Below are 27,119 nucleotides of genomic sequence, written 5' to 3' on the forward strand. Positions count from 1 at the left end.
CAGAGTCGTGACTTGAACAAGAGCAGTCCCAACCCACTCACACCGAAGCCCATATTCTAACTTATTTCCCAAACTTCTTGGGCATAAGCATTGGACAAATCTGGGGAAATGCTCACCTGGCTTCCTGAACATCCATGCCTTCCCAGACTGCCCGACCACCTCCCCCATGGCGACCCGGGACAAATGATGCCAATAGGCTTAGCGTCCCGCCTGGGATGTTCATTTTATATAACTGGATGCTTTGAGTTACTCACTCTGACAAATGTCGCAGCTTTGTTTGCCTTTCCTCACCTGCTTTTTGTGCACATCCCCTCACATGGTGCCTGTCTGAAACCTGCTCACCAGTGCCCCTTCCTTTGGGGAAGCCAGGCTCATTGCCCTAGAAACATACCCCGGGGTATGTGACCATGTGAGTTTTCCCTTGTGACGAAACATGAAGCAGGAGTCATTCAGTGTTCTTTAAATCCAGGTCTCTATTTTTCCTGTGTAAATATGAATGTAGGCAAAATTAATAGTTAAGGCTTTTAAAATACGTGCATTTTGGTAACACGTTGCTAGTTACATTGTGCTGAGGATAAGAGCTTAGATCACATCTTTCTCTGATAGTTCTTTGAAATTTCTTTTAAAAAGTTAAAATGGTCAAATGATCCATAGTAGAAACCAGAACAGACCCATCTAAATCCAAAATGCATACTTGAAAAGGCAGCAGCTTCTGTATGAACTACTTTAGGGCCAGTTATGTAGCATGTGGATTATAACTTAGACCGCAGAGGCTTCAAGGTTTCCCAAGGACACGGGGCATCTTGTCTGAGAAGAAAAGAGGACAGGAAGAAAGAGGAAGAGGAGGAAGAGAAGAGAAGGAAGGAAGGAAGGAAGGAAGAAGGGGAAACGAGTTCAGAGAGAGGAGCAGGAAAACCTGCATATATGGCTTCTCTGCATCAGGAGACTGACTTGTCTTTGGGTAATTTACAATGTGTATGAAGCAGAGGATGGACCATTAAGGTAATAATTCACAGTCATAGAACCCAAATCTATACATACCTTCTAAAATCTTAATGTAATACTATATACCGGATTAAACAAAAAGAGCCAGGTCGACACTCTGCACATTTTTGTCTAAGAGCTTTGCCTCAGGATATAATTCCAAGGGAGAGTGAGGCTTCCTGTTCCAGGGTGCAGGGACAGTTTGCAAAGACATGGCCTAAGGGTCTTGCCTCTTGAAAGTCCTAGTGGTCAGCTTGTTTGCCTTAGGACCCCATTCCGACCTCCAACCTGGGAAACTTTCCCCTCAACACGACTCTCCCCTTCAGGCCAGAACAGGCTGCCCCAGGGCCCTAACTCAGGGACTGGGACAGAGGCTGTCTTTGAAGCCTGTTGGGGAGTTAGGAGATGTCCCTTTCCCTAATGGAGATGCTCTTTGCCGTGAAACAGATTCTGGTTTCACAGGAGTTGATGGCAGGGCACCTGGATTTGCTTCTCAGACTTGAAATGGCCTCAGCTGGGATGACCTGGCTTCATTCTTTGTGCCTGTCACGGCATCAAAGAGCACACGAGGAGATACCCAAGACAGAAATATGCCCAAGCTGTCTCGTGTATCCAATGTGAGTTACCACGTGTACTCTCAGCTTCTGTTACCTCTCCCTCATCCAGAAGTGGTGGAGTGAGGGGCAGGAGGGGCGGGTAAGGAAATAATCTCCCACTTACAAAAAATGAAGTTCAGGAGTCTAAATATTCTCCATGGATTTAAAAAAAAAACAAACTTCTGTGCTCACATTTTTATACTCTTGGCCTGGAGACATCTCATACTTCACAAAATCCTGCCTCACGAAGCGTTTCTTGTGGAGCTCACAGCAACCTGTCACTTAACTGGGACAGACAAAAAGAGTCCCATTATCTAGATGAGGAAAATCAGGGCTCTCTCCCAAGGCCACGCAGCTCACAGAGGGTAGGGAAAGCTGGAATTCAATCCTGGCCGGGCCCCGTGCCGTGCAGTCTCGTACCGACCGTGACCCGGGGAGGCAGGAGACGGACACCTGTGTCTTCACTGCTGACTGGCCTCCGTTTGCAGAGCATCCCTGTCAGGCGGGAGGCCCGTCTTCACCTGGTTTTCCAACTGGCTGAGCCGCTGTTTCACCTTCATCTGGGTGGCGTTGTACTCGGCCAGGAGCCGCGCGAACCTGGTCTGCAGGGCGTCCAGGGAGGCCTCGAGGTGCACCACCTTCTCCTCGATGTCCTTGGGGTCTGCCCCAGCCTTGGCCAGCTCCTCGTCAATCAGGTTGTCCTTCATGAGGATCTGCCGCCCCTTCTCCTCCAGTGCCTTCTTGGCCTCGGGGTACTCGGTGAGTGCCTCCATCAGGTCGTCCTTGGAGAGGCAGAACAGGTCTGAGTAGCCGATGCTCCTGATGTTGGCCGTCCGGCGGTTCCCTGACTTGCTCCCCTTGATGTTCAGGATGCTGATCTCCCCGAAGTAGCTCCCGTCACTGAGGACCACGAACTGGGTGATGCCGTCCTCGGCCACCACGGCCAGCTTGCCCTCCTTGATGATGTACATCTCCCTCCCGATGTCCCCCTTCTTGCAGATGTAGTCCCCAGGGCTGAACACCGCCGGACGCAGCTTCAGCACCAGCTCCACCAGCAGCCCCGCCTCGCAGTCCTGGAAGATTCGGACCTTCCTCAGGGTGTCCAGGTGCACATTGATGGCGATCTCAGCCTTCAGCTTGTCGGGGAGGCTCTTGAGCACCTCCTTCTCATCCACTGTCTTCTTATTGGCCCACAGGTAGTCGAACCAGCGGATGACCCGTGTCTCCAAGTCCTTGGTCACCTTGCGGAACTGCATGTACTGCTTGATGGAGTCAATCTTGGCCTGGAACTCAGCCCGTGAAGCGTTCATGTTTGAGATCATGGAGCCCACGTTGCCCACGATGGTGGCAAAAATCAGGACTCCCACCAGGAAGTCGATGACCACAAAGAGATACTCCTCGTCTTTTACGGGGGGTGGGGTCTCCCCGATGGTGGTCAGGGTCAAGGTGGACCAGTAGAGACTGTAAATGTATTTTCTGGAGAGGCGCCCGTACTCTGGGTTTGAGATGTTCGGGTAGACCCAGGAGTCAGTCCCGAAACCAATGAGCTTGGAAATGGCAAAGTAGACGCAGGCGTTCCAGTGGATGATGATGAGGATGTACAAGACCAGGTTCCCAATCCTGAACACGTTGGGGTAGTTGGTCCTTGTCTCTGTGCGGTCAAAGAATTCGAAGAGCCGGGGCAACTTCAGTAGGCGGTTGAACCTCAGTTCTGGGTAGTTCATGCCCAGCTTGAAATAAGCCAGGTCTGTGGGGACCAGGGACAACATGTCCAGCTTGAAGTGCAAGGTCTTCGTGTAGTGCTTCCACAGCCGGTTGGTGTCCGTGACCATCAGGCCTTGCTCCAGGAAGCCTGAGGAAGAAGACCGATCACGTGGGCATCAAAGAGGCTGCCTGTGTATGATCATGGCCCACAGAAAGATATTTTACCTTATGACTGCACAAGATGTGGTATTATATATATATATGTAATAGAAAAAAATTTCCAAAAACCATACTCACTATTATTACAGGAAACGTGCTCTGGTATTTTCTATCAGATCATCCAATCTATCTTATTCAATTAAAAATACAGATCAGTTAGGTAAATTTGAATGTGAATTGGGTATTTGATAGTAGTGAAGAAAGATTGTTAAATTTTAAGAGATAAATGGAAGTTATATTTTTAAAAATGGGTCCTTGTTAAAGCTACATGCTAACATGGTTACTGTCTGAGGTTCACTTTAAAAAACCTCCGTCCAAGAACAGAGTATGGGAGGATAAATGAACCAAAATTAGCAAAGTGTTGATAATAGTTGGAGCTGGATGAGGGTACATGGGGATTCATAATAGTGCTCTCTCAGTTTTGTATATGTTTGAAAATAACAACAAAAACTTTAAAAACACTGGTCATGGCCTCGTAAAATGACTTTGCCAGTTACTAATGGGGCATGACCTGTCTTTTTAAAACCTTGCCCATGGGACTTCCCTGGTGGTTAAGACTTCACCTTCCAATGCAGGCGATGTGGGTTCCACCCCTGGTCGGGGAGTTAGGACCCCACAGGCCGGTCACTCAGCGCTTCTGGGCCCTGGTTTCTCAAGCAGTGAGATGGAGACAATCCCGCCTGCGCTTCTGGTCTCCTGCAGCAGTTCTCACAAGAAAACAAGATGTGCTTGGAATGCTTTGTGTATTATAAAGCTGCCCAAGGTTGTGCTGTGATCTGGTGGTGTTTGTATCCACAACCACGGCACAGTTTTTAGTTTCAAACCTTGGAAGTGACGAGCAGGGCCTCTGCCAGCTTATGTGATGTCTTTGTGCAAATCAGAAAGAGGATCCTCAAGGATGCACAGCTTGGAGACTGAGGCATGGGTGCGGCTTTAGGCCTGGCTCACGGCTAGAGGTGGTCTTGTTACTGACTGGGGTCCTTGGGCTCTTTAACCAACAGAAACTGGTGAGAGACCAGACCAGGAATCCGAGCCAGGCTTTACTGGGACGCGCAGCAGCAGCCCTAGGCAGTGAAACGAGTAGCAGGTGTCCTTGCTCGCTCCCTGCGGGTGGGCTGCTTTCTTAAGTGGGGTGGGGGTGGGGGTGGATCTGTGGGTTGGGCTGGAGGTGTGGCTTAGGTGGTCTGCATATGGGGATAGTTATTTTTCATTCCTTATAGATCCTTTGTATTCTGTTGCTGCACAAGCGCTCTGGCAGAGGGTCCCAGGTCACAGGCTGTCTTAATCTGAAGGAAGTCACACCCTCCTAGGCCCTGTTTCAGATTTTGGTTTTCTGTACATTACACCTACTCTAAAAGCCGTGGGTAACATGCCCTGGCTCTTCAGACTGTCCAAAAAGAGGGACCCCAAGGGCTACTGTTCTGGATCTCCCTGAACCTGCCCACAGGCCCCAGGCCCCCCCACTGCTGCATGCTGTGGGATCTACGACCCTGGGCCCTGGCCCACTCACCTGTCCGGGCTCGGACCAGCACATCCAGGCCATAGAGGATGTCTGCTGAGTAGTCCAGGACCAGCCAAAGCATCAGGTGCTCGGACTGAAGCTCATCGAAACAGGCCCTAAAAAAGTGCAAGAAGGGCAGTGTGGGGGAGGGCCGGGGTGGTCAGCAGCGCTGCGCTACAAACTGGGGCTCAGTTCATCCCAACAGCCCGGCCTGCTGGGCTGTACCCCAGCACCTCACCCCGGCCTCGATGAGGGACCCGGGCTCCTAGAAGCTTTTCTGCCTCGAGGTCACAGAGCTCCTAAGAAGAGCTGAGACTGACCCCAAAGAGTGGGCCCTGTTGCCTCTTGACAGTAAGTGATATGATGGCCCCTTCCCCACATTGGAGGGAGGGCAGTTTTTCCAGGCCTCAGTGGTAGAGTCAGATGAAGGGGCTGAGAACTTGCCCTTTCTGGGGCCAAATGCCAACAAAGATACTACCACTTCTAGAGATTAACAATGGAACAAGTCACATCTGCCCCCTACAAAACAGGAGCTCACCATGCACCCCAAACGGCTCAGAAAGCCCAAAGCCCCGCTCTGGTGTCTGCCCCCAGTGGGGGAGGCTGGTCCAGACTGGGATTGACATATACACACTATTATATATAAAATAACTAATAAGACAACTAATAAGGACCTATAGTATAGCTCAGGCAACTCTCTATATGACTTACATAGGAAAAGAAACTAAAAATCAGTAGATATATGTATGTATATAACAGGCTCACTTTGCTGAACACCTGAAACTAATACAACATTATAAATATACTATATGCCAATAAGAATTAATAGAAAACAAAAAAGAAAGCCCAAAGCCCACAGCCAGTGGAGAACACCGCCTGTTACCTACACCCCTGCCCTGCAGGTCAGCGCAGGAGTGACCCGGCCCTCCCACTTCCCCTCAGGAGAGCAATATCTCGCTCTTGCAGCTTCCTCCTGTGACTCAATTAGGAAGGCTCCAGGGTGCCAGGACCTTTGCTTTGATCTCAAACACAGGTCCCCACCGGTGCTCCCTCTGTTAGCCCTTCCTTACGGACAGAGCCCTGGAGGAGGGCATGGCCACCCACTCCAGTAATCTTGCGTGGAGAATTCCACGGACAGATGAGTCTGGTGGACCACAGTCCGTGGGGTCGCAGGGAGCTGGACACTGAGCGACTGTGGGCAGAGAAGCTGAGGCCCATGCAGCCGGAGGGTGGCGCCCGGGGACGCAGAGCTCTGTCCCGAGCTGCCCCGCCCCGCTACCTGCACACGAGCAGACACCAGTTGTAGAAGACAGGCGCGGCGATGGCGGTCAGCCAGTGGTAGTACATGTTGCTGGAGGGATCCACCACAACGCCGTCCTTCTTCTTCCTGGAAACGCCCACACAAACAGCACAGTGTGTTGGAAGTCTGGAAGCTCTGGCGGGGTTTAGAGACCCGGTCCAGCTTACAGACCCCAGGGCAGCTGTGGGCTGCAGCAGAAGAGATGACTTCCCAGATAGGGTGCTGTCAATCTCAGCGGGGGTCATGTGGGTGTCCCTGTAGAGGGCCTTCTCTGCCAGCCCCAGGAAGCCACGGTAACTCTAAAACCATGGTGATGACATTCCCATGTGCCCTGTGGTATCATCCAGGCTCTCCAGGGTGCCAGGGAGCAAGGTGGAGCACCGTGATGTTGGAACCACTTCAGGGAAGCTTTGGGAAAATGCAGCTTCCCAGGCCCGCCCAGACCCCCTCCAGGGCTGGGGTCTGGAAATGTGCATTTGACCATCGCCCCAGGCAGTTCTGAGGCAGCTCCTCTCTGGACTGACCTTGGGATCCCGGGGCTCCCCTTCAGGAAGGTGCTCTGTCCACCTCACTAACTGCATTTGTGCAGATGTTCTAAAGCCTCACTTCCGAGCACTGGGGTCCTGCCTCCCACCGAAAACCACCAGCCTGGGAATCACTGCAGTTACGTCAGCCCAAGACTGAGAGGAAGAAATAGCTTAGGGTGCTTTCTGCTTTCATTTTCGGGATTTTCGGAGGGTTAGAATTTATAGGTGGTACTGGAGATCTTTCCTTTGGGTCCACCTGCCTCCTCCCCGACACCAACTCCCCACCATGCCCACTGGGCCCGCGGAGCTGCCCCTGCGCCCCAGAGGACACCCTGGGTTGCCTTTCTGCTTTCACCTCAACTGAGCAAATGAAAGATCAGTTTCTCACTGACAGGGCTGTGGGCATTCCCAACCACCAACACTCATCATCACTGGGTTCGAACTACAGTTTGTGGACATGGTATTTTCTGGTGCCCGGGAGAGGGGCTCCACACACCCCAAGCATGAAGATGACGCCTGGTGGGCAAACAGAACGCCCCGGGAGAGGGCAGGCTCCCAGGGAAGCCCCCAACTGCTCACCTGGGGCTGCAGACCACCCCGCCTACCTACCAGCCCCACTCTGAGGTCCCCGACTTTCCCTGCAGAATGAGACCCTCACATGAGCTCAGCAGGCCTGATCCCTGCCTGAGACCAAGTCCTTTTCCATAGCCCTAAAGCAGCCCACTCTCCAGGGCTGACCCCAAGGCCCCACGGGTCAGCCTTTCCCTCTTCCCCGGAGAGGGACCAGGCGTGCTGTGACCCCAGAACTTCCCCTCTTTGGGGGCAGTTTCTCTTAGTACTTACTCCTCTTTCTTGGGATTTTCCTTTTTCTCTTTCTCCTCCTTGTTTGCCTTCTCACTGGATGACACAGGGTGACACTTAGCAATTTTCGTATACCACGGGGAGCGGGCAGGCCACAGTGACCAAAGGAGGGGGTGTGGTGCAGGAAACTCATCTTTCCAGCACACTGGGGTGAAGCGAGGTTGCTCATTTCAATAATAATAATAATAATGTCAGGAAGCTGGTGGGCAGAGAGCTCAGGTAACTTGCCCAAGGTCACAAAGCTCTCAGGTAGCTGAGCTGGGGTACAAATGCTCTTAACCACATTGCATGTATGTGGTGCTAGCGGTAAAGAAACTGCCTGCCAATGCAGGATTTATAAGAGACGTGGGTTTGATCCCTGGTTCAGGAAGATCTCCTGGGGAAGGAAAAGGCAATTCACGCCAATATTCTTGCCTGGGGAATCAGAGAGCCAGTCCATGGGGTCACAAAGAGTCAGACATGACTGAAGCGACTTAGCATGTCTGTCTGTCTGTATGTATGTATGTATCTATTTATCTACCCATCTATATTCTCAATACATAGACCTGGAGAAAACTTGGAGGTATATTTGCTGATATGTGAAGAGGGGTTTCTCTGATAATGGGGTTCGATTATTAACGTAGAGTATACTTTTGTGGGTGTGTGCTCATGGGTGCTTTTCTGTTTCCCAAGTTTTTGACAATGAGCATATTAATAAGTTGAGTAGAAGCAAAAAGTTATAATTGGTAAATGAGAAGCGCAAGGACAGTCACCCCATCCTCTGGTCTCTTGAATCCACTGGTCTTTCAGCAGCTGAAGGCTTAATGCCAAGACACCAGCAGAGGGCGCTGCCCACAAGCTCATGGGGCACACAGCCCTGCTGGGAGTTTAATTACACCAGGCTCTGCCACCCTTGTTCAGGATTCGCGGCCTGGGTTACAAGCTTTGGCCTATCCTCTGGCTGCCAAACTGCTGAGGCCTAGGGAAGACCCGGTGCCATTCAGCTGTGTACCGGAATGCACCCAGCACTGACCCAGGGGACCTGCACACAGCTACGAATAGATGGTGGCTTTGAGAACAATTTGATCAGGAGAAAGAAATTTTCAGAACCCGTGGACTAAGCGAAAATGCCATAAATGTGGTGGAAGAGTGGGGGAAGGTGCCCATAAGAATTGCTTCTGCATCTTTGTGCCCAGGTGGCCCCATTTGGGAACAGTTCTCAGTTTTGTCCTTTGGTCCTTGGACCCATGGTATGAGCCCATCTGAAAAGATTTATCAGTGCCTGATGCAGTCAACAGCATCCGTCCCCATCCTTGCCCACATCCTAGCCCCAGGTCAGAGAAGCCTGGAGATCCACCCACAGGACCTCCGCCCAGTCGGGTGTCCTGAGTCTTTACTCAGCTGCAGGACTTTCAAGGGTGTTTGATGTCAGGTTTGCCTTGACATCAAGCACATTTCGAAACAGCTATCATTTTGCAGATTAAATCATTTCGTTTTTCTGCCATTTGGGTCTCTGGATTTGATGTCCCACTTTATGTAAACAAAATGCAACTGAGGGCGAGGAATGGATTAGGAGTTTGAGGTTAGGTCAACTCTTCGTGACCCCATAGACTGCAGCCCACCAGGCTCCTCCATCCATGGAATTCTCCAGGCAAGGATGCTGAAGTGGGTTGCCATTCCCTTCTCCAGGGGATCTTCCCGACCCAGGGACTGAACCTGGATTTCTTGCATTGTAGGCATTACTACTGTCTGAGCCACCTGGGAAGCCCTTCTCTTTTTCACTTCAGGGAAGAAATGGATTAAGAGTTTGGGATTAACAGATGCAAACTATAATATATATAGCATGGATAAAGAACAAGGTTCTACTGCATAGAACAGGAACCTATACTCAATATCCTGTGATAAACCACAGTGGAAAGGAGTCTGAAAAAGAATATATAAATGTATAAAACTGAATCACTTTGCTGTATACCAGAATTAAAACAACACTGTAAACTTATTTCAATTAAAAAAATAAATTTAAAAGACAACAACAACAACAAAAAAACCCCCAGTGCAACTAATGTTCACAGAGGGAAACAGAAACAAAAATTCTATCAGAACAAAGGGAAATAACAAGAAAAAGCCTTGGCATAGCTCTCTGTCAACTGGAGGTCAAGAAAGTGGCATTTCTTGCTGATATGGTTCTCCTAGGCTCCAACTGAGACCCCCCCTTTCCCTACCTATCCCCGGGGTGTTCCATAAAGGGGGGTTGGAGAACGGGGCACACATGCACATGTGTTCACACATGTAAACAGTCACACACATACACAGTCCCAAAAGCCCAGAGGTTTTTGGATGGCATTGCCAGAATCACTCATCAAACTTCTCTGCCAGCTCAGCATCAGGTGATAGGAAGCAATCGCAGTGGGCCAGTGTTTCAAGAGGTTGTTCTCTGGAAATATTTAAATTTCCTCTCTCCACTGATTAAATCCTGATCATGTCCTCCAAAGAGGCCCAAATTAGCCTTAAGACAAGAGCATTCCCCTGGCACACAGGAGCTTGAGGACGTAGAATGAAAAGCACATTCTTATCATGAAGGAGAAGATCCACTGCTCAGTAAATGGACCCCAGCTTTGCACCTTCAGATACATAGCAACAGGGGGTGCTGGCACTGAAAATGTTTACCCATCCAGCTCCTTCGCTTTATAAATAGAACAATGCAAGACACACAGAGAAAAGAGGACCTGCCCAAGGAAGTCACACAGAATAGGTCCCTCCCCACGTGTGTCCACGGGGATGGGCTTCCAGTGCCAGGAGCAGGGTTCTAGCACGGTCTGGCGGGTATGGCAGAAGCAGCGGGACTAAGGAGGGAGACACGGCTGGGTGTCTGCAGGAGGTGGGGAGGGGAAGCGGCAGAGGTACTCACTCCTTCTCTGAGTTGTTGCAGGTGTTGGTGTTGTTCCTGGCCAGGGGCCAGTCACTGCGGGGAGGCAAAGAGAATCTGAACTCGGCCCACTTGCCGGGGACCCCTTGCCCTCAGTCAGTTATTCTGGGACTCCCATCCCGTGTCTCCTGGGCCTTTCCGCGCAGTTTGAACACAGGGAGTTGTTACTGTTGGGGACAAACTTTGTGGGGGTGACCAGTTTGTGCTGGTGAACGCCTTGGAGTAGAGCAGAGGATGAACACGTGGGTAATGTGAGGATTCTGAATAAATGAGGGGTACCTCTTTGAGTCCCATCCAGCACCCTGGCCTCAATTCCTCTGACGTTTCAGACGTGCCAGGCAGTGCACCAGACGCTATGGAGGGCACAGAGACGGCCCAGCATGGTGCCTGCCTAGGATGCTTCTGGGTGAACAGGCTGAGTGCCGTGGACCAAGGTGGACAGAGTTAGCGGCAGGGACGAGGTTCTCACAGGGTCCCTCCTTCAGACGCCCCATCACAGGCGTTGCTTCCCATTCTTAGGGCAAAGAATAGACAGGGCAGAGCTACCCCAGGGCTCAGCCCATCCTCCCCAGCCTGGTCCCCAGCATTCGCCCTAAAACTTCAGGGCCCACTACCCGGATCTATGTGAGAATCTTGTAGAAGGTGGTTTGCACCCAGCGATGTTTATTTGAAGCTGGGCTGGGCAGTGCTTGATGATGTTCTTTAGGAAAAGGCGTGATCCTCATGAGCTCAACTGCCAGTTCACATGTGTGACAGCTGGTTTAAGAAAGCCAGCCTGAATCACAGGGCTGGGGGGAGGCTTGCCTATCTGTGGTCACTGCAGACCAGTCGCAGGACAGGAGGTCTGGGGGCCAAAGCCAGTGGCTGAGACACTCCAGACTGACTCTCAAAGCACCTCTCCTCTGATGTCGAACATCTAGTCAAATACCTTTTTGGTACTTCTGCATGCCCTGCCCATGCCTCCCTCCTTCCATTCAGAATGTGGCTCTAATCGCTTTTTTCAGGATTAATTTAGATCATCTGAAAATCCCCTGAGGAATCAAAACTGTACTATTACAAAGGAAAGTTTCGGTTTCTGGGGTGCAGTGGTATGTGATTGCCACACCCCTGTGCCCATAATCTCACTGGGCCAAACCCATAGGAGAACTAAGACCCATTTTTGCATACATTTTGCTTTGCTAATGGGATTTGGCCTTGAAAATTCAAGGTCTTCTTCCACCAGGAAGCCTCCCTGATTACTCTGCTCCCATCCTGCACCATCGCATTCACCCGCTCACCCTGAACCTTCCAGTGAGTTAACCATGCATTGGTGGCAAGTTGGGGCCTGGCCCCGATGAGGTCCTAGGTCAACCCTCCACTTATCTGGTCACACAGGGAAATGGACAGTCTAGACTTCGGCTCCATGAATCTCAAGTTGCGGAGAAGACAGCTTGATCAGTTAAGCCAAGGAAGTCTTTGCTTGCCCAAAAGGAACTGAAGCAGTTTGTTGACTTGCTAACAGACCTCCTGCCCTCCCTACCCCTTCTCTGCTTCCTGCACCCCACCCCCGCCACACACCACCGCTGCCCTACCCCGCTTCCCCGCGTTCCCTTCTTCCTGAGCCTCCATCCCTCCTGTCCCTCTGGCCCAGCAGTGACCGGCACGTGCGCCTTGTGGTCCTAGAGCTCCCTCACAGGGATGCTCAGCTCTGGGAACCTGGAATGGCCCTGCGCATGTCCCGTGCTCAGGCCCTCCACAGCACCCTTCTCACAGCCCAGGAGACCAAGGGTTTGTTGTCCAAACTCATGTGAAACAGCAGCCCAAAAATGCTGCTCCACTGGACCTCTGCCTCTCAGCCAGCAACTCTCATGCCTTTCCTCAGCAGGGAAGACTAACGCAGGCCTCCTAATGTCACTAGCAAGACATTTCTTTGAACTCTCATATTTTATCTTAAGCAAGCTTGTACATCTTGCACATTTCACAATGTAATGCATAACCTATAATAAAAATATCCCTCCCCCTCCCAAATCTGGAAATAAAACTGAAGCTCCGAGAAGATCCATCCTGTTTTCCCTAAAGCTTCAGAGCCTTCACTCCCCAGGGGCTTTCTCTGCCTGTTTGAGGTGCCACATCTGAGCCCTTCTGTTCCTTTGATGCAAAAAGAGCATTTTCTCAGTCAAATTACATAGGGACTGTCGGTTCTGCAACAACCATGCTTCTTTTTCACCCTTCTTTTTATGTCTTTTAACTCTTGGCATGACCTAGAGAATTCAGAATAAAGATCTTGTTCAAGCCCCCCTTCCCCTTAAAGCAGGTTCTGAGCAAGTGTCCTCCTGTTTGTGAGGCTGAGAGGAGGTCTGCTTCCCCCGAAGGCTCACCTCTCCTGCTGCCACGGGGTCCTAAAGAGACCTTCTGCTGTTGAGCGACAACTGATTCAACCCGTGGTGGCTCAGCGGTCTCCCACTGACCAGAAGCTGGGTGCTTCTCAAGAGCACTAGAGGGGAGGCGGAGGGGAGACAGCAGCTCTGTGTGGGGAGGGGCAGCAGGGCATATCAGTCTAGCCCCTGCAAATTTCTCTGCATGCCTGCACCCCACAGCACCAGCCACAGCTCCCCGCTGGGTAGGGGGCCAGGCAAGGTGCGCAGAGCCCTTGTTCTGCAGACCCTTCTCCTAATGAAAAGCAAACACTCTCCCCTTCCCCCCTAGACCCACCTATTGTCCCCTCATTGTTCCCAACCTAACCTGGGGTTGGAAGGTTCCCCTTGAAAGTTCTAACCAACCTTCAGATCTTTCTTCCCAGAAGAATGCACCTATACCCATCCATAAAATTGTGGGTACCACATAGGTACTCCCCGAGGCTGGTGGTACAAAAGCCTCAGTTTTCTAGCAAGACAGGTCACAGTGCAGTGTAGGATGAGGGTCCTTTGATGGAGAGATTGGTGAGGCCAACGTCCTGGAGGTGTGATTCTGAAAGCACCATCACCGGGGGGAGCTGGGGGCTCTGGGGAGGACAGGATCAGAGCTCAGTTGAGTCTGGGGCCTCAGGTTAAAAGGTTTCATCTCCTGCAGGGCTTCTTGAAGTCTGACGGAGACGCTTAGAGCATGCAGTGTACCCCAGAACAGACCCTTTCTTGGGGAATACCTGGGCACCGATGTTCCAGGCCATATGCTGGGTGAATCCACACTGGACCAAACGAGCAGCAAGTGCTTCCAGTCCCATCTGGTACAGGTGGCCCCGTCTCCCTTACCTTCTCCCTCTGTCTGGAGGCTCCTGGCTGCCCACGTTGAACTGGACATGGCTTTCTCGGCTGGACACCTCTTTGAGCTCGGCTCCGCGGAAATGCTCCAGGAAGGAGTTGGGCCTCTGGTCTTCCTGGTGTAAGTGCCTGGGGGTCCAGGCACGGAGCAAGATGATGAGGCGTGACAACCTGGAAGGACAGATGGGCAACCAGGGCGGAGTGGAAGGACGCGGAAGCCCCCTCCCAGAGGGTGAGGGCAGGGGAAGTGATCCCGGCAGGCGGCAGGCTCAGGTTTGACCCCACCCCCGCCCCCGTTCCCCAGAACTGCTTCTTCCTCCCTCCTCTGCCACCTGGGATGGAGCTTCCTCCAGAAGGGACACTATTTTCATTTTGGCTTTGTCACTTTAACGTCTAGACTCCATCAAAGGCATGATCCTTCCAGTGGGGCCTCAGCAAGTTTTTTGGCTCATTTTTCCTTTTGCCCCATGTAGAGCTCTTTGTTATGACTGGTAAGTAGAGGAACAGTAAAAAATACAATTTCCAAATAGGAATAAAATTCAGAACAAGTTTAATGGAGCAAGCACCCAGATACAACCTAGGTTCTTTCCCCAACCCTTGTCCTATGAATTGCTTTTCATACAAACTCTTATTTTCTCTCCTGGCCTGTGGAGAAGTCCCTTTGCAATGTGCACTGACCTCTGTCTTGGAGCAGACCCGGTCCAGGCCTCAAGCACCTGAACCCAGGCCGCCCACATGCCTAGAGCTCATCTCAGCTCCAGCTTTCCTGTAAAACCTTCCCTAGCCCCACCTCCTGAGTCTCAGCAGTGGCGGGGGGCATTTGGAGGAGGTGCGGGGGTTGGGGGGAGTTTGGGCCGAGAGACTCAACTCTGTTTCTTGGTGTCTGGCTTCCCTGACTTGGCACCCACGGTACCCCAAATCTGCTCTGAGCAACCTGGTATGGGGTCATGAATTGTCACACACCTTGATCCCCATCACACACTTGTGACCATGGCCTAAAAATAGATGCAGCAAAGGAATATCCCACAAACAGAACAGAGAGGCTTATAGCTGCTGCTGCAGATGAATGTCAAGATGCCTGCCCAGCCCAACCTCTCTGCTCTGACACTCCGCCCACTCAGGTCTTCCCTCTGCTGAGGGGTGGAACAGAGGCCATGCTCCCTGGAGCTCCAGCTTTGGCCGACAGGCTCAGGGATGGGCAACGGATGACTGACCCACAGAGACTTAGTCACTCAAGCCTCTGAACTAAAAACCACTTCAAGATGGGGTTGGGTGTTACAACTCAGGATCGTATGGCGTTTTCAGCCTGTACCCACTGAGGTGAGGGCAGAGAAAGCCAGAAGTGGAAGAGGCAGGCAGCACACGGATCATGAAATGCTGCTAGAGAAATGAGACAGGGAAGGCGGCTGCCTCCCCAGGGCCCCTCATCAGCCCCACTGTCTCCATTTCCACGAGGTGGCCTGGATCTTAGGTTATACTAGCCTTGCTCTAGCCTTCCCCTTTCCATTTGAACTGGTTGAAGGTGTTCCCTTCCTTATAATCAACAGGCCTCAAGAGAGCATTTTATTAGTAAGATGAAAAAAAACCACTGCAAATCACTTAAGTGCCCAGCTACAAGGAGCTAGTGAAATAAATAATCCTCCACCATGAAAAACATGAAGAATAACTAGATAAATTAATTTTTTTGAAGTACTTTTAAGCAGAAACTGTAGAATACACTACTGTATGAAACTCTGGCTTTGGATGAAAAAAAAAAAACAACTCAGTGGAAGGAAATCATGAGCCCAACATTTGCTGACTGTCCAGTGTGGGCTCTGCTGCAGCCCTCATGTTACTAGATGCATCTTCAGACAAGATTTGAAAGGTGAAATGACGTCCTCCAGGTGGTACAGCTATTGAAGCTGGAGAACAGATGTCATCAGAATGGAGACAGAGCTCAGAGCCGAGTTAATCTTTCAAATGCCTTTGCAAGGATGTGAGCTATGAAGTCTAGGCACTTAGGACTGAGGACCTGCCAGGGGCTATTTCAGACAGAGCCGCCATTGCCATCTGCCTGCCACTGTGGTCCACCCTATAGCCTCCCCTGGCTGGCTAGTCTCTTTTCTGAATTCTTTTCTGAAACTTCTCTGGTTGGTGTCCTTTTTTTTTTTCTTCTGAATTCTTTCAGAATTGAACAAGTACCTCGATATCACTTTTTATGAGAGCAATTTCAGATAAAGGCAGTTTTTCTTAGATTTTTCTGAGCTCAGAACACCTGACCCAAGAGGAAATTACTCCCTGATAGATTTCTGACTCTGCCTCTCCTGCCCCTTTCTTCTCCAAATCTGCAACCCCACCCTCATGCACCATTTCCTCCTAAGACTTATCCTCTTTCTGCCTCTGTCTCCCCTTTCCCAAGCTGAGGCCCAAGACCGGTCAGTTACCTGGTGGGACCCTGGCTGGTGAAGGAGCTTTGCCTGGATTCAGCCAGTCCTCTAGTCTCCATGGCAATGCCTTCCTGCAGTTCTGATGATGTCTCCTCGCATGGCAAGTGGGTCCTAGGAAATCAAATATGCAGCAAGCGAAATTGATTTCCAGCTCATCCACCTCTTGGACATGATGAGGACTGAGATGGCCAGATGCTCTGCTTAAAGAGGAACGCTGCTGTCAGAGATCCTCACCCCAGGGCTCTACACGTCAGTTTACGCTCCAGCAAATTCTGACTTTTAGGATAATGTGACCTTTCCTTTATGGCAAGGAGGCCACTGCCCATAGCTTAGGTGAAAGGGGCAAGCCAGCAGTAAATGGTCCTTATTAGAGCACCGAGGGCAGGGCGTTGGGGTGGGGGAGGTACCATGCCTGCCTCTGGAGCCAGAGCAGTTGTTTCCACATGAGGATTCCAGAACAAGGATTTTCATTCACACACATCTCTGCATGCTGAAACCCTATCTTCTAAAGCCAGATCAAGGGCTGCCTCCTTCAAGAGGTCTTCCCTTGCCCTCTGTCCCTGTGTGTATGTGCTGCAGGAAACCACTGGTTAAGAGGAGGGTCCTGAAATATTGAATGAATTGGCTTCATATTTGTATAGTGCTTTCAATGAAAGTCCACTTCTGCTGTGCCCTTCTGCCAAGGTAGGGGGGGAGGACCTTCCCTTATGCAATTCAGGGCAAAAAGTCTGAGCATCAGCAGAGTCTGGTGTTTGTTGAATTTCCTGGAATAAGATCTCTCTGTTGGGGCCTGTTTTCCTTTCTTTCCCTTTAAAACTTCCTGGGGCTGAAGTCTGATCAGCCTGATTAAAAGCCATCCAGGCAGTGGCCTCTAAGGATTTGCACTTCATCCTTCGAGTCTTAAAGAGCCCAAGCAAGACAAATTAATTCAATCACATGACCTATTCCAACCTAATCAGCCTTCTTAACAAGGTGGCAGCACGGTTGAAGAAGTAAGCAAGAATTACTGTCAGGGTACAGGCTCTGGGTCTCCCCACTGAGTGATCAGAAGTCAGAATCCCACAACCCAGCCGCCAAGCTGCTGCCTCTTCCTTTCTGCAACAGCCCTGCTGTCTCCAGCACAGGGGGAGCTCACTACCACACCGTGGCTCCTCCAGGCAGTCTCTGCTCAGCCCTGACAGCCAGCAGGTTCTTCTCTCCCTCAGCTTCCCCATATTGAGGATGCATTTTTTCTTTTTTTTTTCTGAAAACACACAGGGTGATACATAAAGTATCTGCCATTTATTGACTGCTTACTGTACGTCAGCCACATGCATTTTATCACTTAAATCATATAACAACGTTATAAGAGATGAAACTGAGGTTCAGGGAGATTAAATAACTTTCCCAAGGTCACATAGCCAAATGGCAAAACTGAGATTTGAATGCCATTCCATCCCATTTCAAAGCCTGCTGTCACCCTCTCATGAATCTGCCTTCTGTATTTTCTAATTAAAGCAAAAGTTGAATAGGACATGGCTGAGGCAGATGGTGACTGAAGCTATGAAATTAAAAGATGCTTGCTCCTTGGAGGAAAAGCTATGACCAACCTAGACAGCATATTAAAAAGCAGAGACATTACTTTGCCAACAAAGGTCCATCTAGTCAAAGCTAGGGTTTTTCCAGTAGTCATGTATGGATGTGAGAGTTGGACTATAAAGAAAGTTGAGCACCGAAGAGCTGATGCTTTCAAAATGTGGTGTTGGAGAAGACTCTTCAGAGTCCCTTAGACTGCAAGGAGATCAAACCAGTCCATCCTAAAGGAAATCAGTCCTGAATATTCATTGGAAGGACTGATGCTGAAGCTGAAACTCCAATACTTTCTCGACTTGATGTGAAAAATTGACTCATTGGAAAAGACCGTGACGCTGGGAAAGATTGAAGTCAGGAGAAGGGGACGACAGAGGATGAGATGGTTGAATGGCATCACCGACTTGATGCACATGAGTTTAAGCAAGCTCCAGGAGTTGGTGATGGACAGGGAGGCCTGGCGTGTTGCAGTCCATGGGGTTGCAAAGAGTTGGACACGACTGAGGACTGAGCTGGACTGAGGATGGAGTTCTGTAGCATGCCACTAGAGACGTGACTCTGACTCCCCTAGCTGCACTATGTGGGCATGTTTTTGTTATTGCCAAAGCACCTAATCGAATTCTCTCTCTAAACTCATAACAGACTACTCACACCTCAACCTTATACATATAAGAGACCCTGTCAGGACTTCCCCTGACAGTGGATAAGAATCCATCTGCCAATACAGGGCACATGGGTTCAGTCCGTGGTCCAGGAAGATTCCACATGCTGCAGAGCAACTAAGCCCATGTGCCACAGCTGCCGAGCCTGAGTGCTGCAACTAGTTAAGCCCGTGCACCTAGAGCAACGGCAATGAGAAGCCTGGGCACCGCAACAAAGAGTAGCCCCACTTGCTGCAACTAGAGAAAGCCTGCATGCCAAAACGAAGATCCAGTGCAATCAAAAATAAAATAAATATTAATTAATTTAAAGAGAGAGACCCTATCAGAGGCCCTGCTACAATTAGGAAGCTACAATTCCTTTGCCCTTCTAATATTGTGTACCACAAAGCTGGGAATGCATGTTCCAAGGCACCGGGTCAGTTGCAGGAGGAGGAGGCAGGGAGACAAGTGAATCCATCTCTCCGATCCCTGGTTCCGAGCAGCTGGCACGCCTGGGGGTGGGGAGCTGGAGGTGGGGGCAGCAACGGACAGCTGGGCTGGAGCTCTGCACAGCCTGTGTGCCTGGAGGTCTGGAGGTGGTCCCCAGGAAGAAGGTGTTCTGTCCCCACCAGCTCCTCAGGGAGTTCCAGGCACCAGGCAGTCAGCCCAGCATTTCTGCCTAGTCTGGTTTCTGCTAACTGTGCAGGAGCACATCCTGAGAGCAGATTTACTTGCATCCGCAGCAAAGCACTCCACGCCCATGACATCAGAGCTTGTGGGTGAGTGAGAGGGGCAGAACTCACCCCAGATTTCAAAGCAGGCCTGCAGCTGGCAGCAGTGAGAGCCACTGCATGTGGCCTGGACCCATGACATCCCCTGGAAGGGGCCGCAGCAGAATGGGGGACCCGGAGGCCTGGGTTTGAGTCCCTACCCCAACACCTATTAGCTAGGTGTACTGGGGGCTTGTCACTTACCCTCCTGAGTTTAATTTTCTTGGTCTTCAAAAAGGAAACAAAGGAAAAATTGATTCCATAATGACTTGTTCAAACACCCAAGTCCCAAAAGGCACATTTAGTTGTGAGGAACAGGAAGGGTCTTATATGATGTAAATTCAAGGGACCCAAGGGGCCTTTTTTTCTGGATGCATCTCCCTAATTGTTTCTTGATGCCCGAAGTTCTACCCTGATATCTTTCTTCTAGCTCCAGAATCTCTACCCTTTTTAAACGCTTGGGGGATATCTAAATAATAGCAAATCCAATGAGTTACTCCTCAGAGAAACTGATTTCACAAGGTAGACAGAAGGGGAGATGGGGTAGGAGGAGAGGAAACAAATGTCTGAGGTGACATGTTGAGTACCCAAGGACACACAGCTACTGCTGAAAGGGAGACCCTTCTGGCAATCACTGCTAGATCAGAGATTCAGAACCTCGAAAGGAAATACAGAGGGTGGAGACTGGGAGCCAGGCCCCGCCCTGCCAGGAGCTAGCTGAGGACTTGACAGGCCTCAGGCTCTATAGAACGAGCAGATCAGGCCAGGACAACCTGACTAGTTCTCGGTGGTGATGCTACCTCCACAGGAAGAAGCCCTCTGAAGTTGGTAATTAGCAAGAACAAGGACAACTGGTGAAACACAAGAAACTGACTGTTTTGAAAGACAAGGCCATTTTCAATGTGTAAAGCTCATCTTCTGTGTTTATTTATACAGAGGAATTCATGTCCATGAGGTGAGGATTTTTTGTCACTGGAGGAAGCAGAGGTTCTCATCAGAATGGAAACCGGTAATTAACTTTGTGCTCTGTGGATCTGGTGTCTTCCTCTAGTGACTTGGGGGACATGCGAGTGAACAGAAGTGACCTTTAGAACAAGGGTGGAGAGTAGGACACATTATTTTTCTTCTCCTCCCAAGCCCCGAGGAACTAGAGGGACGGGCAGGCGCTGCCCCAGCCGCATGTGACCAGGGAACTGAGGTCACTGCATTTTTGCCTTCAGTCCTGGGGAAGCAGGTGGCAAATGGTTTTCTTTTGTGATAATTGCTTTGGGCTCTGCTCAAGAGGCAGCAAGAAGAAGTCTCCTCTTCTGTAGGACACGACCCCCTCTGCCCAACAGCTCATCTAAAATAGCGACACCAGGAGATTGCTCTGGGGGTTGAGGTGTCCTTGTGCTAGCTGTGATTCTCTGCGGCAGGTTCTGAAGTCTTTATTGCATTATCTGCAAAAACATGCCAGAGAGCTCTTAAATAATTGAGTCAATGAAACAGATCTAAATAGAAAGAGCAAAATGCAAGATATTTTTATTTCTGGTCTTTTCAAGGTATAAATTTATTTTTTTGCTGTTTTTGTTCAAAGGAAACACGTTGATCCTTCCTTATGGCTCTTCACAAGCAAAATGATCGCAGTGATTTAAAAGAGAAATGAAAACTGGTCTCTAATTTGGTGAAAGAGCTGGTAAGAGAGATGTCTCATGGGACAGGAAGATGATATCTTCCCTCTTTGGGGGGCCCTCAGCAAAGGGCCAAGCAACACACAGGTTCCCAGCACAGCTGAGTGACATCACTGAGGATGAAGAATGATTCATATTCAAGGACACACAGTTTTAATTATTTCTCCAAAGGCTTTCTAAAAGGATTGGAATTTCAAGGCAAAGATCTATGATTCGGTCAGATTCCATTTCCTCCCTCAAAATAGTGATTCAAAACTTTAAAAAATTTTTGTGACTGTATTAAAGTCCTTTGCTCAAATATATCTTACAGGGAAAACTGGTCTGTCCATAGACAGATGTTAGGCTGCCCTGAGAAGCAGGGGAGGGGCCTGGACGTAGCTTTCTGGCCCAAGGCTGTACCATCCCCAGCGTGAACTCCTATTCTCAATCCTCAGTGATGCTAAGGAACCATTCTGGAAACTTCTGTTAACCCACTCCTGCTTCTGCGAGATAATGCTTCTCATGAAGGAAGCTTTTTTCCTTTCTCTGTTTGAGATCTCGCTAGTGTTTCCATGGGATTCTATACTAATCTGTCAACAAGCTCTTATCACGTGTGCTGCTGGGCATGCATGGCCCCCAGGGGGGCTCAGTGAGACTCAGCTGGTGGTCAGGCTGAGACAGCCTGATGTGGACACAGGCAGGAAACCGCCCGGCCAGGTGTCAGGGCAGCTGGGGCTACCGGAGGTCAGAGGGGTCAGAGAAGGCCCATAGAGGTGAGCATCTCCAAGACCAGCAGGGAGCAGTGATAAGTGCTTACTGCACAGCAGGGGCTGTGTCATGAGCTTTCCTCTGTTTTAACCTCACTACTGCTCTCTGAGGGCAGAACTAGCATATTTTGCAGATGAGGAAACTGAGGCTTGGAGCTGTTGGTCAGCTTTTCGGAGCCAGTTTTCAAACCTGGCAGTGTGACCTTGAGCCTGTGCTGTTGGTCACCACACTGGCCTGGGGATGCAGAGCAGGGGAGGGGAGGGCATGGCATCACCCGGGGGAGAAGGCAGAGAGGACTGACCAAGGGCAGCATTTCAGAGCCCCTGCTGTGTGGCGGACCCATTCTCTGAGTGTGAGTGGGCCCAACCCGAGCTCACAGAGAGGCTCTGGGAAACCACAGGCTCTTCAATAGCCTTCAAACCAGGCGGGGCTTGCTAGTTGAGGCAGAGCTGGGATGAGTCGGGCAGAGCTGGCCCGTGTGGTGGTGGTGTGGGCCGAGCAGGCATTCTGGGCAGGAGCCCCAGCCCACCTGCTGGGCCTGCCTTCTCTTGACTCTCCCACTGGGAGAAGCCAGACAGACCCCAGGGAGCCTGGATCCCAGAGATGCCCTGGCTATGTCCTGCCTGAGGCAAAAGGGAGCAATGGGGAGAAGTTCCATGCTGCTTCACATGCTCCTGATCCTGACAGCCTCTGTCCTTCTCCCTGGGGCCCAAGATCCTAGGAGCCTCATGTCTGCAGGGAGGCTGACTTTCTTGCTGTGTGCCATGCTTGGACCTATTTGTTTGTTTGTTTGTTTAGTTGCAGCATGTGGGATCTACTTCCCTGACCAGGGATGGAACTCAGGCCCCCTGCATTGGGAGCGCGGAGTCTCAGCCACTGGACCACCAGGGAAGTCCCCATTGGGCCTTTTTACCCTTTTATTGCAACTCTCTTTGAAGCAACCATCTTTGAAGCCCCTCTTCAGCCCCTTCTTCAGGGGGTTTTATTAGCTCTGATGTGGGAAAGAAACTATTAATACATACCAAAGTTTTAATAGCAGATAACTGTCCTAACAGTGTTCTTTTTCACTTTAAATAAGGGCAATACCTTAAGCTAAAGGAAGGAGCCCTCAGTTGTGGAACACAGATATTGACTGTCAGCCAGTTAGCAGGGAGAGATTTGAGCAGGGTGAGAATTTCTGATGCCCCTGAGTCATATAAAATTTCCTGGGTCTCAGCACCAACTTGCAAGTGTAGGAGGGAGTAAACATCTGTTGTCATGCTTTGAGATTTTCCTTCCTTTGCCTGAATCCCAGAAACTGGGGATCCAAAGACTGCATGAGTTTGCAGTGATAGGGAAACTATTGTCCATCACTCATAAGCAGAGTTTGCTAAGGACCTGGGACAAAGAACCTGGACACAAAAAAATGAAATGTGCATCTGAGAGAGGAAGAGACATATACAGGTGAGTGAGGAGAAATGATAGAGGAGGGCCAGGGCCAGGGATGCAAGGACTGAGGGACTGTCATTGCATTTTTGGGCCTTAGATAATGTGCAATTTTCATGGGTGGGAGAAGTTTTCACTGCTATATCCATGGGACAAAAATAACATTAATATTGAAAATAAAGTTTCTTCTGGTTTAACTCAATCAACTCCTTGACAATTTAAGAAGCATCGAAAAAGTGTAAGTCCATCTGTACCAAATAGATACTCCCATTTCCTAATGCTGCTCCATTTCACAGTTGAAGAATCTGAGGCATAGAGGGTTTAGTGCATTTTCCCAGGTCTCCCAGTAAGTTAGAAACAGGGCTTGAAGTAGAGGCCTCAGATTTCCAGGTGACTGCCTACGTTGGACATCATCAACGGTGCTGATGGCTTTGCTGGCAGGCCTGGCCCCTTCCCCCAAGCCCATGAGCATGACTGAGTCCTGACCCTCCCCGGGAAATGAGGGGCAGGGCACTGGATTTGTGCTCCACCCCAGTGCCCAGGATAGTGACTGGTGCCTGATAGACAATTGATGTCCACAAGGGATGGTGTGGCATTGTGGGGGTGTTTTTATAGGAGTGTTGAATCTGCTGCATTTTAATCTTTATTTTCATGCCTTCCAAAAGTTACATAATTTTTGGAGCATTTTCCCACATCTCTAAAATGAGAATAAAAACTACTTCAGTGTGGGTTGGGAGGAGTCATGCAGTTAGAAGGAGTGCTGTGAACAGCCTCCGCCCTCCAACCTGTCCTGCCCACAGGCTAAGACATTCTTTCTCCCCACAGCTATGGGAACAACCTGTTCCAGGCGTGAAGTTAAAGCCCATCCTACCTGCTGAGACCGGTCTCAATGAAATCCAGATCTCTGTCCGTGGTCCTGACCGAGGAGTGTGTTCTGGTGGGGTGGGAGTATTGGGTGCTAATCTTGGCCATCTTCTTGCTGTGTCACATTCCGCCCCAAGGTGGCTGCTGAAACATGAACATGAACCAGATACGTTGTCAGGACGAGGAAGTAACTGAACACCCAGCTCGTTTGGGAGGGCTGCTCCCCAGATAAGCCTTGGCACATATGTCCTCCTCCATCTCTCTCACAACTCCTGCCACACTGTGTTTTAGTTGGCTCTCTCTGGGTTCTTGTTCCCATTCAGAAGCACAAAAAAGGTCTTTTACTCCTTTGTATAAGCTGCATGCCAAGAAATGCTCAAAATTAAATGCTGATCAAACAAATGAATGAACTTGGTATCCGATGTAGGAAAGCTAAACCCTCATGATTCTCTTCAATGATGCAATGTCCCTCTTAACTCTGACTTTGTGGTGGCTCAGTGGTAAAGAATCCACCTGCCAATGCAGGAGACAGGGAATCCCCTGATGCAGGGAGATTCCCACATACTGTGGGGCAACTGAGCCCGGGTACCACAACTACTGAGCCTGTACTCTAGAGCCCAGGAGCTGCAACAGGACCCACATGCTGCAAATACTGAAGCCCTCACCCTAAAGCCTGTGCTCTGTGACAGGAGCAGCCACTGCAATGAGAAACTTCGTTGCCTCACAGCAGTGAAGACCCAGCAGAGACAAAAATAAATAAACAACTTTTTAAAAAGTAAAAAAAAAAAGTCTGGCTTTGTCATTTGCCTATGTTTATCTTATTAATTTTGCACATTTTATAGCTCCCTCAAATCTTGTTTTAAAACAAAGCATAAAAAGCCTAAATACTTGACATTTATAAAAACCTTTACAGCAAGATGTTCAACCGGATACACACTTCATCTCATTTAATCCTCAAAATAACCTCATCAGACACATACAATTTCTGTTTTTATTTAAAGATGACTAAATTGAGATCCCAGTGCCCTAGAAATATGACCATTAATACTCTCCCTTCAGCAAACAGTGGAAGGTGCTCCTCTGATCGATGAGAAAAGAAAACTGATGTGAGTGCACAGCTAGCATGAGGGAAACAGAGACAGACCAGTTGCATGATTTCTGATCAAAATTCTGCAGGAGGAAAATAAATTCCTGAGGATAGTTTCTCTGAGGCAGATAAGCACAGGCTCTCTTGAGCAGCCGCATGGCTTAAGTGTGTCAGAAGTCAGTTGAGACCACTCCAGAGAAAAATGGTGATTTCCAGAAATAGCCCAGTGGCTCACTCCAGAACTAAATTAATTTCATATCCAAAGGAAGGTTGGTGCAGGGAGCCCAGAGCACTGCACCAAAGTACTCAACAGAGATGTGGTCCGTGCTCATCACAAGTTACTCAGGGAGGGGAAGCTACTGGCTTAGATAGTCCTGGTTCATCTCTGAGGTTTGCTAGCTTAAGTCCATGTTTTAATGAAAATATTATCATTTTCTCAATAGATAAAAAATGGTTTTGATTTTTAAAAACTGTGTTCATTTATGTAACTTAGTTTCTGGCTGACCACAGGAGATACAAAGAAATATAAGACAAAGACAGTTCTCAAGGATCTAAAAAGTGGGGCAGATGACAGATACCAAAGAGTCCTGCTGGCTGTATCAAGAGCTTGGATTCTACTCTAAGCCCAGCAGGGATGTGGTCAGATGTGTAAAGGTTATTCTGGCTGCAGTGGGGAGGATATATTCAGGGAACACGAGCAGCTAAGTGCTGCAGTATCTCAGGGGAGAGACCATAGTTGCCTGAACTAGGTTTGTGGTAGTGAATCAAATATAATAAATTTAAAAACTGAACGAATAGGAGCACAGGGCCATGGTAATTGATCGAGGATAAATGAGGGAGGCGTGCTGCCACGACTGCGAGGGTGTGGGGCTGGTGGTGCTGCCCACTGAGGCAGGGACTGGGCAAGGAGGAGGGCAGAGGAAGAGGATGGTTCCAGTTTGAGATATCTGCAGGAACTGTGAAGCCAACATCTGAAACAAGAATCTCCCATTAAAGAAATACGTCTATAATGTGAAATCCTCCATCCCGTGAGTTTTGAGCTGAGCCCTGACTGTACGCAGTTATGTGCCAGGCAACACGCTAAGAGCTAGGGTTTTGTGAGAAAACAATATGCAGCTTTGTCCTCAGGGAGCTTACAGTGGGATCTAGAGAACCTCTTAAAGAAGTCTGGGACTCTGTCGAAAACCTATCAAAATTGCTCTTTGTACATTTCCAGGAAAATTGTACCAGACGAAGAAAAATCTCGATGCCCCCAGTCTGGCCCTTTCCTGAACCGCCCTCTCCACCCTGGGCTCAAACCCTGACCCGGATGCCAGTGAATGGAGGCAGCACTTCTGGACCCTCACACACCTGCCCACTGTCGAGAGCTCCTACATGCCAGGCACAGGGTAGGTGCTTGTGTAACACTGTCCTTTAACCCGCCCAGCTGCCTCCCTCTTCCTTCCCTTTTCCAGTGAAGAAACTGAAGAGGTGAGCAGCTTCCCTAATGTTGTTGCTTGCGACCTGAGCCAAGATTAACACAAATCTGATTCCAGCGCCTGATCGTGTAAAGTCTGTGGGTAGAAAAGAACTGGCATTGTTTTTTGGCCTAAGCAGTAGGGCCCCTGCCTGGGGGTCCCATTCTTTAAAGGACCCACTTTGACCACTTTCCAACCACAGCCCATGACCAAGGGGACATGCCCACCCAGAACCCTGCCCCCTGCCCTAGGCGATGCTCTGGATGCCCTGGACCCCCAAATTCTCTGCCCAGCAGGCTGTGGACTGGCTCTAGAGCCTGCTGGGGCCTCTTCCCAGGTCTGTCTTCCTGAGAAGTGTGTCAGTGTGCATGCCCTTGGACTTCCAGGTGGCTCAGGAGGAGCTGTTTGTGAGGGAGGGTTAAATGGAGCTTGGAGGTGTGGGCAGAATGCCCACGTGCATGTGTGAAAGTCCCCCTGTCCCGTGACTTGGGATAAACCCAAAGGGAAAAGAAGGGGGCAAACCATGGATGGAGACCAGAGATCAAATCTCCCCATGCTGCCATGTTCTGAGGCCACTGTGACATGTGTGCAAACCCAGAAGTGCTAGATTGCAAACCCTCCTTGGGCAAC

At 49.9% G+C, this 27,119-nt stretch overlaps 1 protein-coding gene across 6 annotated transcripts in view; it reads right to left on the minus strand.

The window, feature by feature from the left end:
* Positions 1–458: 458 nt before the first annotated feature.
* Positions 459–27,119, minus strand: part of CNGA3 (cyclic nucleotide gated channel subunit alpha 3) — a 38,746-nt gene continuing 12,085 nt past the window's right edge. For 2 of the 6 annotated variants that reach the window (XM_043918656.1, XM_043918655.1), the window contains 8 exons: positions 23,953–24,089; positions 16,257–16,370; positions 13,825–14,004; positions 10,580–10,633; positions 7,675–7,728; positions 6,284–6,391; positions 5,014–5,120; positions 459–3,432 (listed from right to left, as the gene is read on the minus strand). In XM_043918656.1, coding sequence (XP_043774591.1) covers positions 2,042–3,432; positions 5,014–5,120; positions 6,284–6,391; positions 7,675–7,728; positions 10,580–10,633; positions 13,825–14,004; positions 16,257–16,370; positions 23,953–24,053 — 2,109 coding nt within the window. In that variant the 5' untranslated portion in view covers positions 24,054–24,089 and the 3' untranslated portion in view covers positions 459–2,041. The remainder of the gene's footprint in view (positions 3,433–5,013; positions 5,121–6,283; positions 6,392–7,674; positions 7,729–10,579; positions 10,634–13,824; positions 14,005–16,256; positions 16,371–23,952; positions 24,090–27,119) is intronic. The other 4 variants (XM_043918657.1, XM_043918659.1, XM_043918658.1 and 1 more) reach the window with 4 other exon arrangements.

Source organism: Cervus elaphus, chromosome 11, assembly GCF_910594005.1.
Source record: "Cervus elaphus chromosome 11, mCerEla1.1, whole genome shotgun sequence".
NCBI lineage: Eukaryota > Metazoa > Chordata > Mammalia > Artiodactyla > Cervidae > Cervus > Cervus elaphus.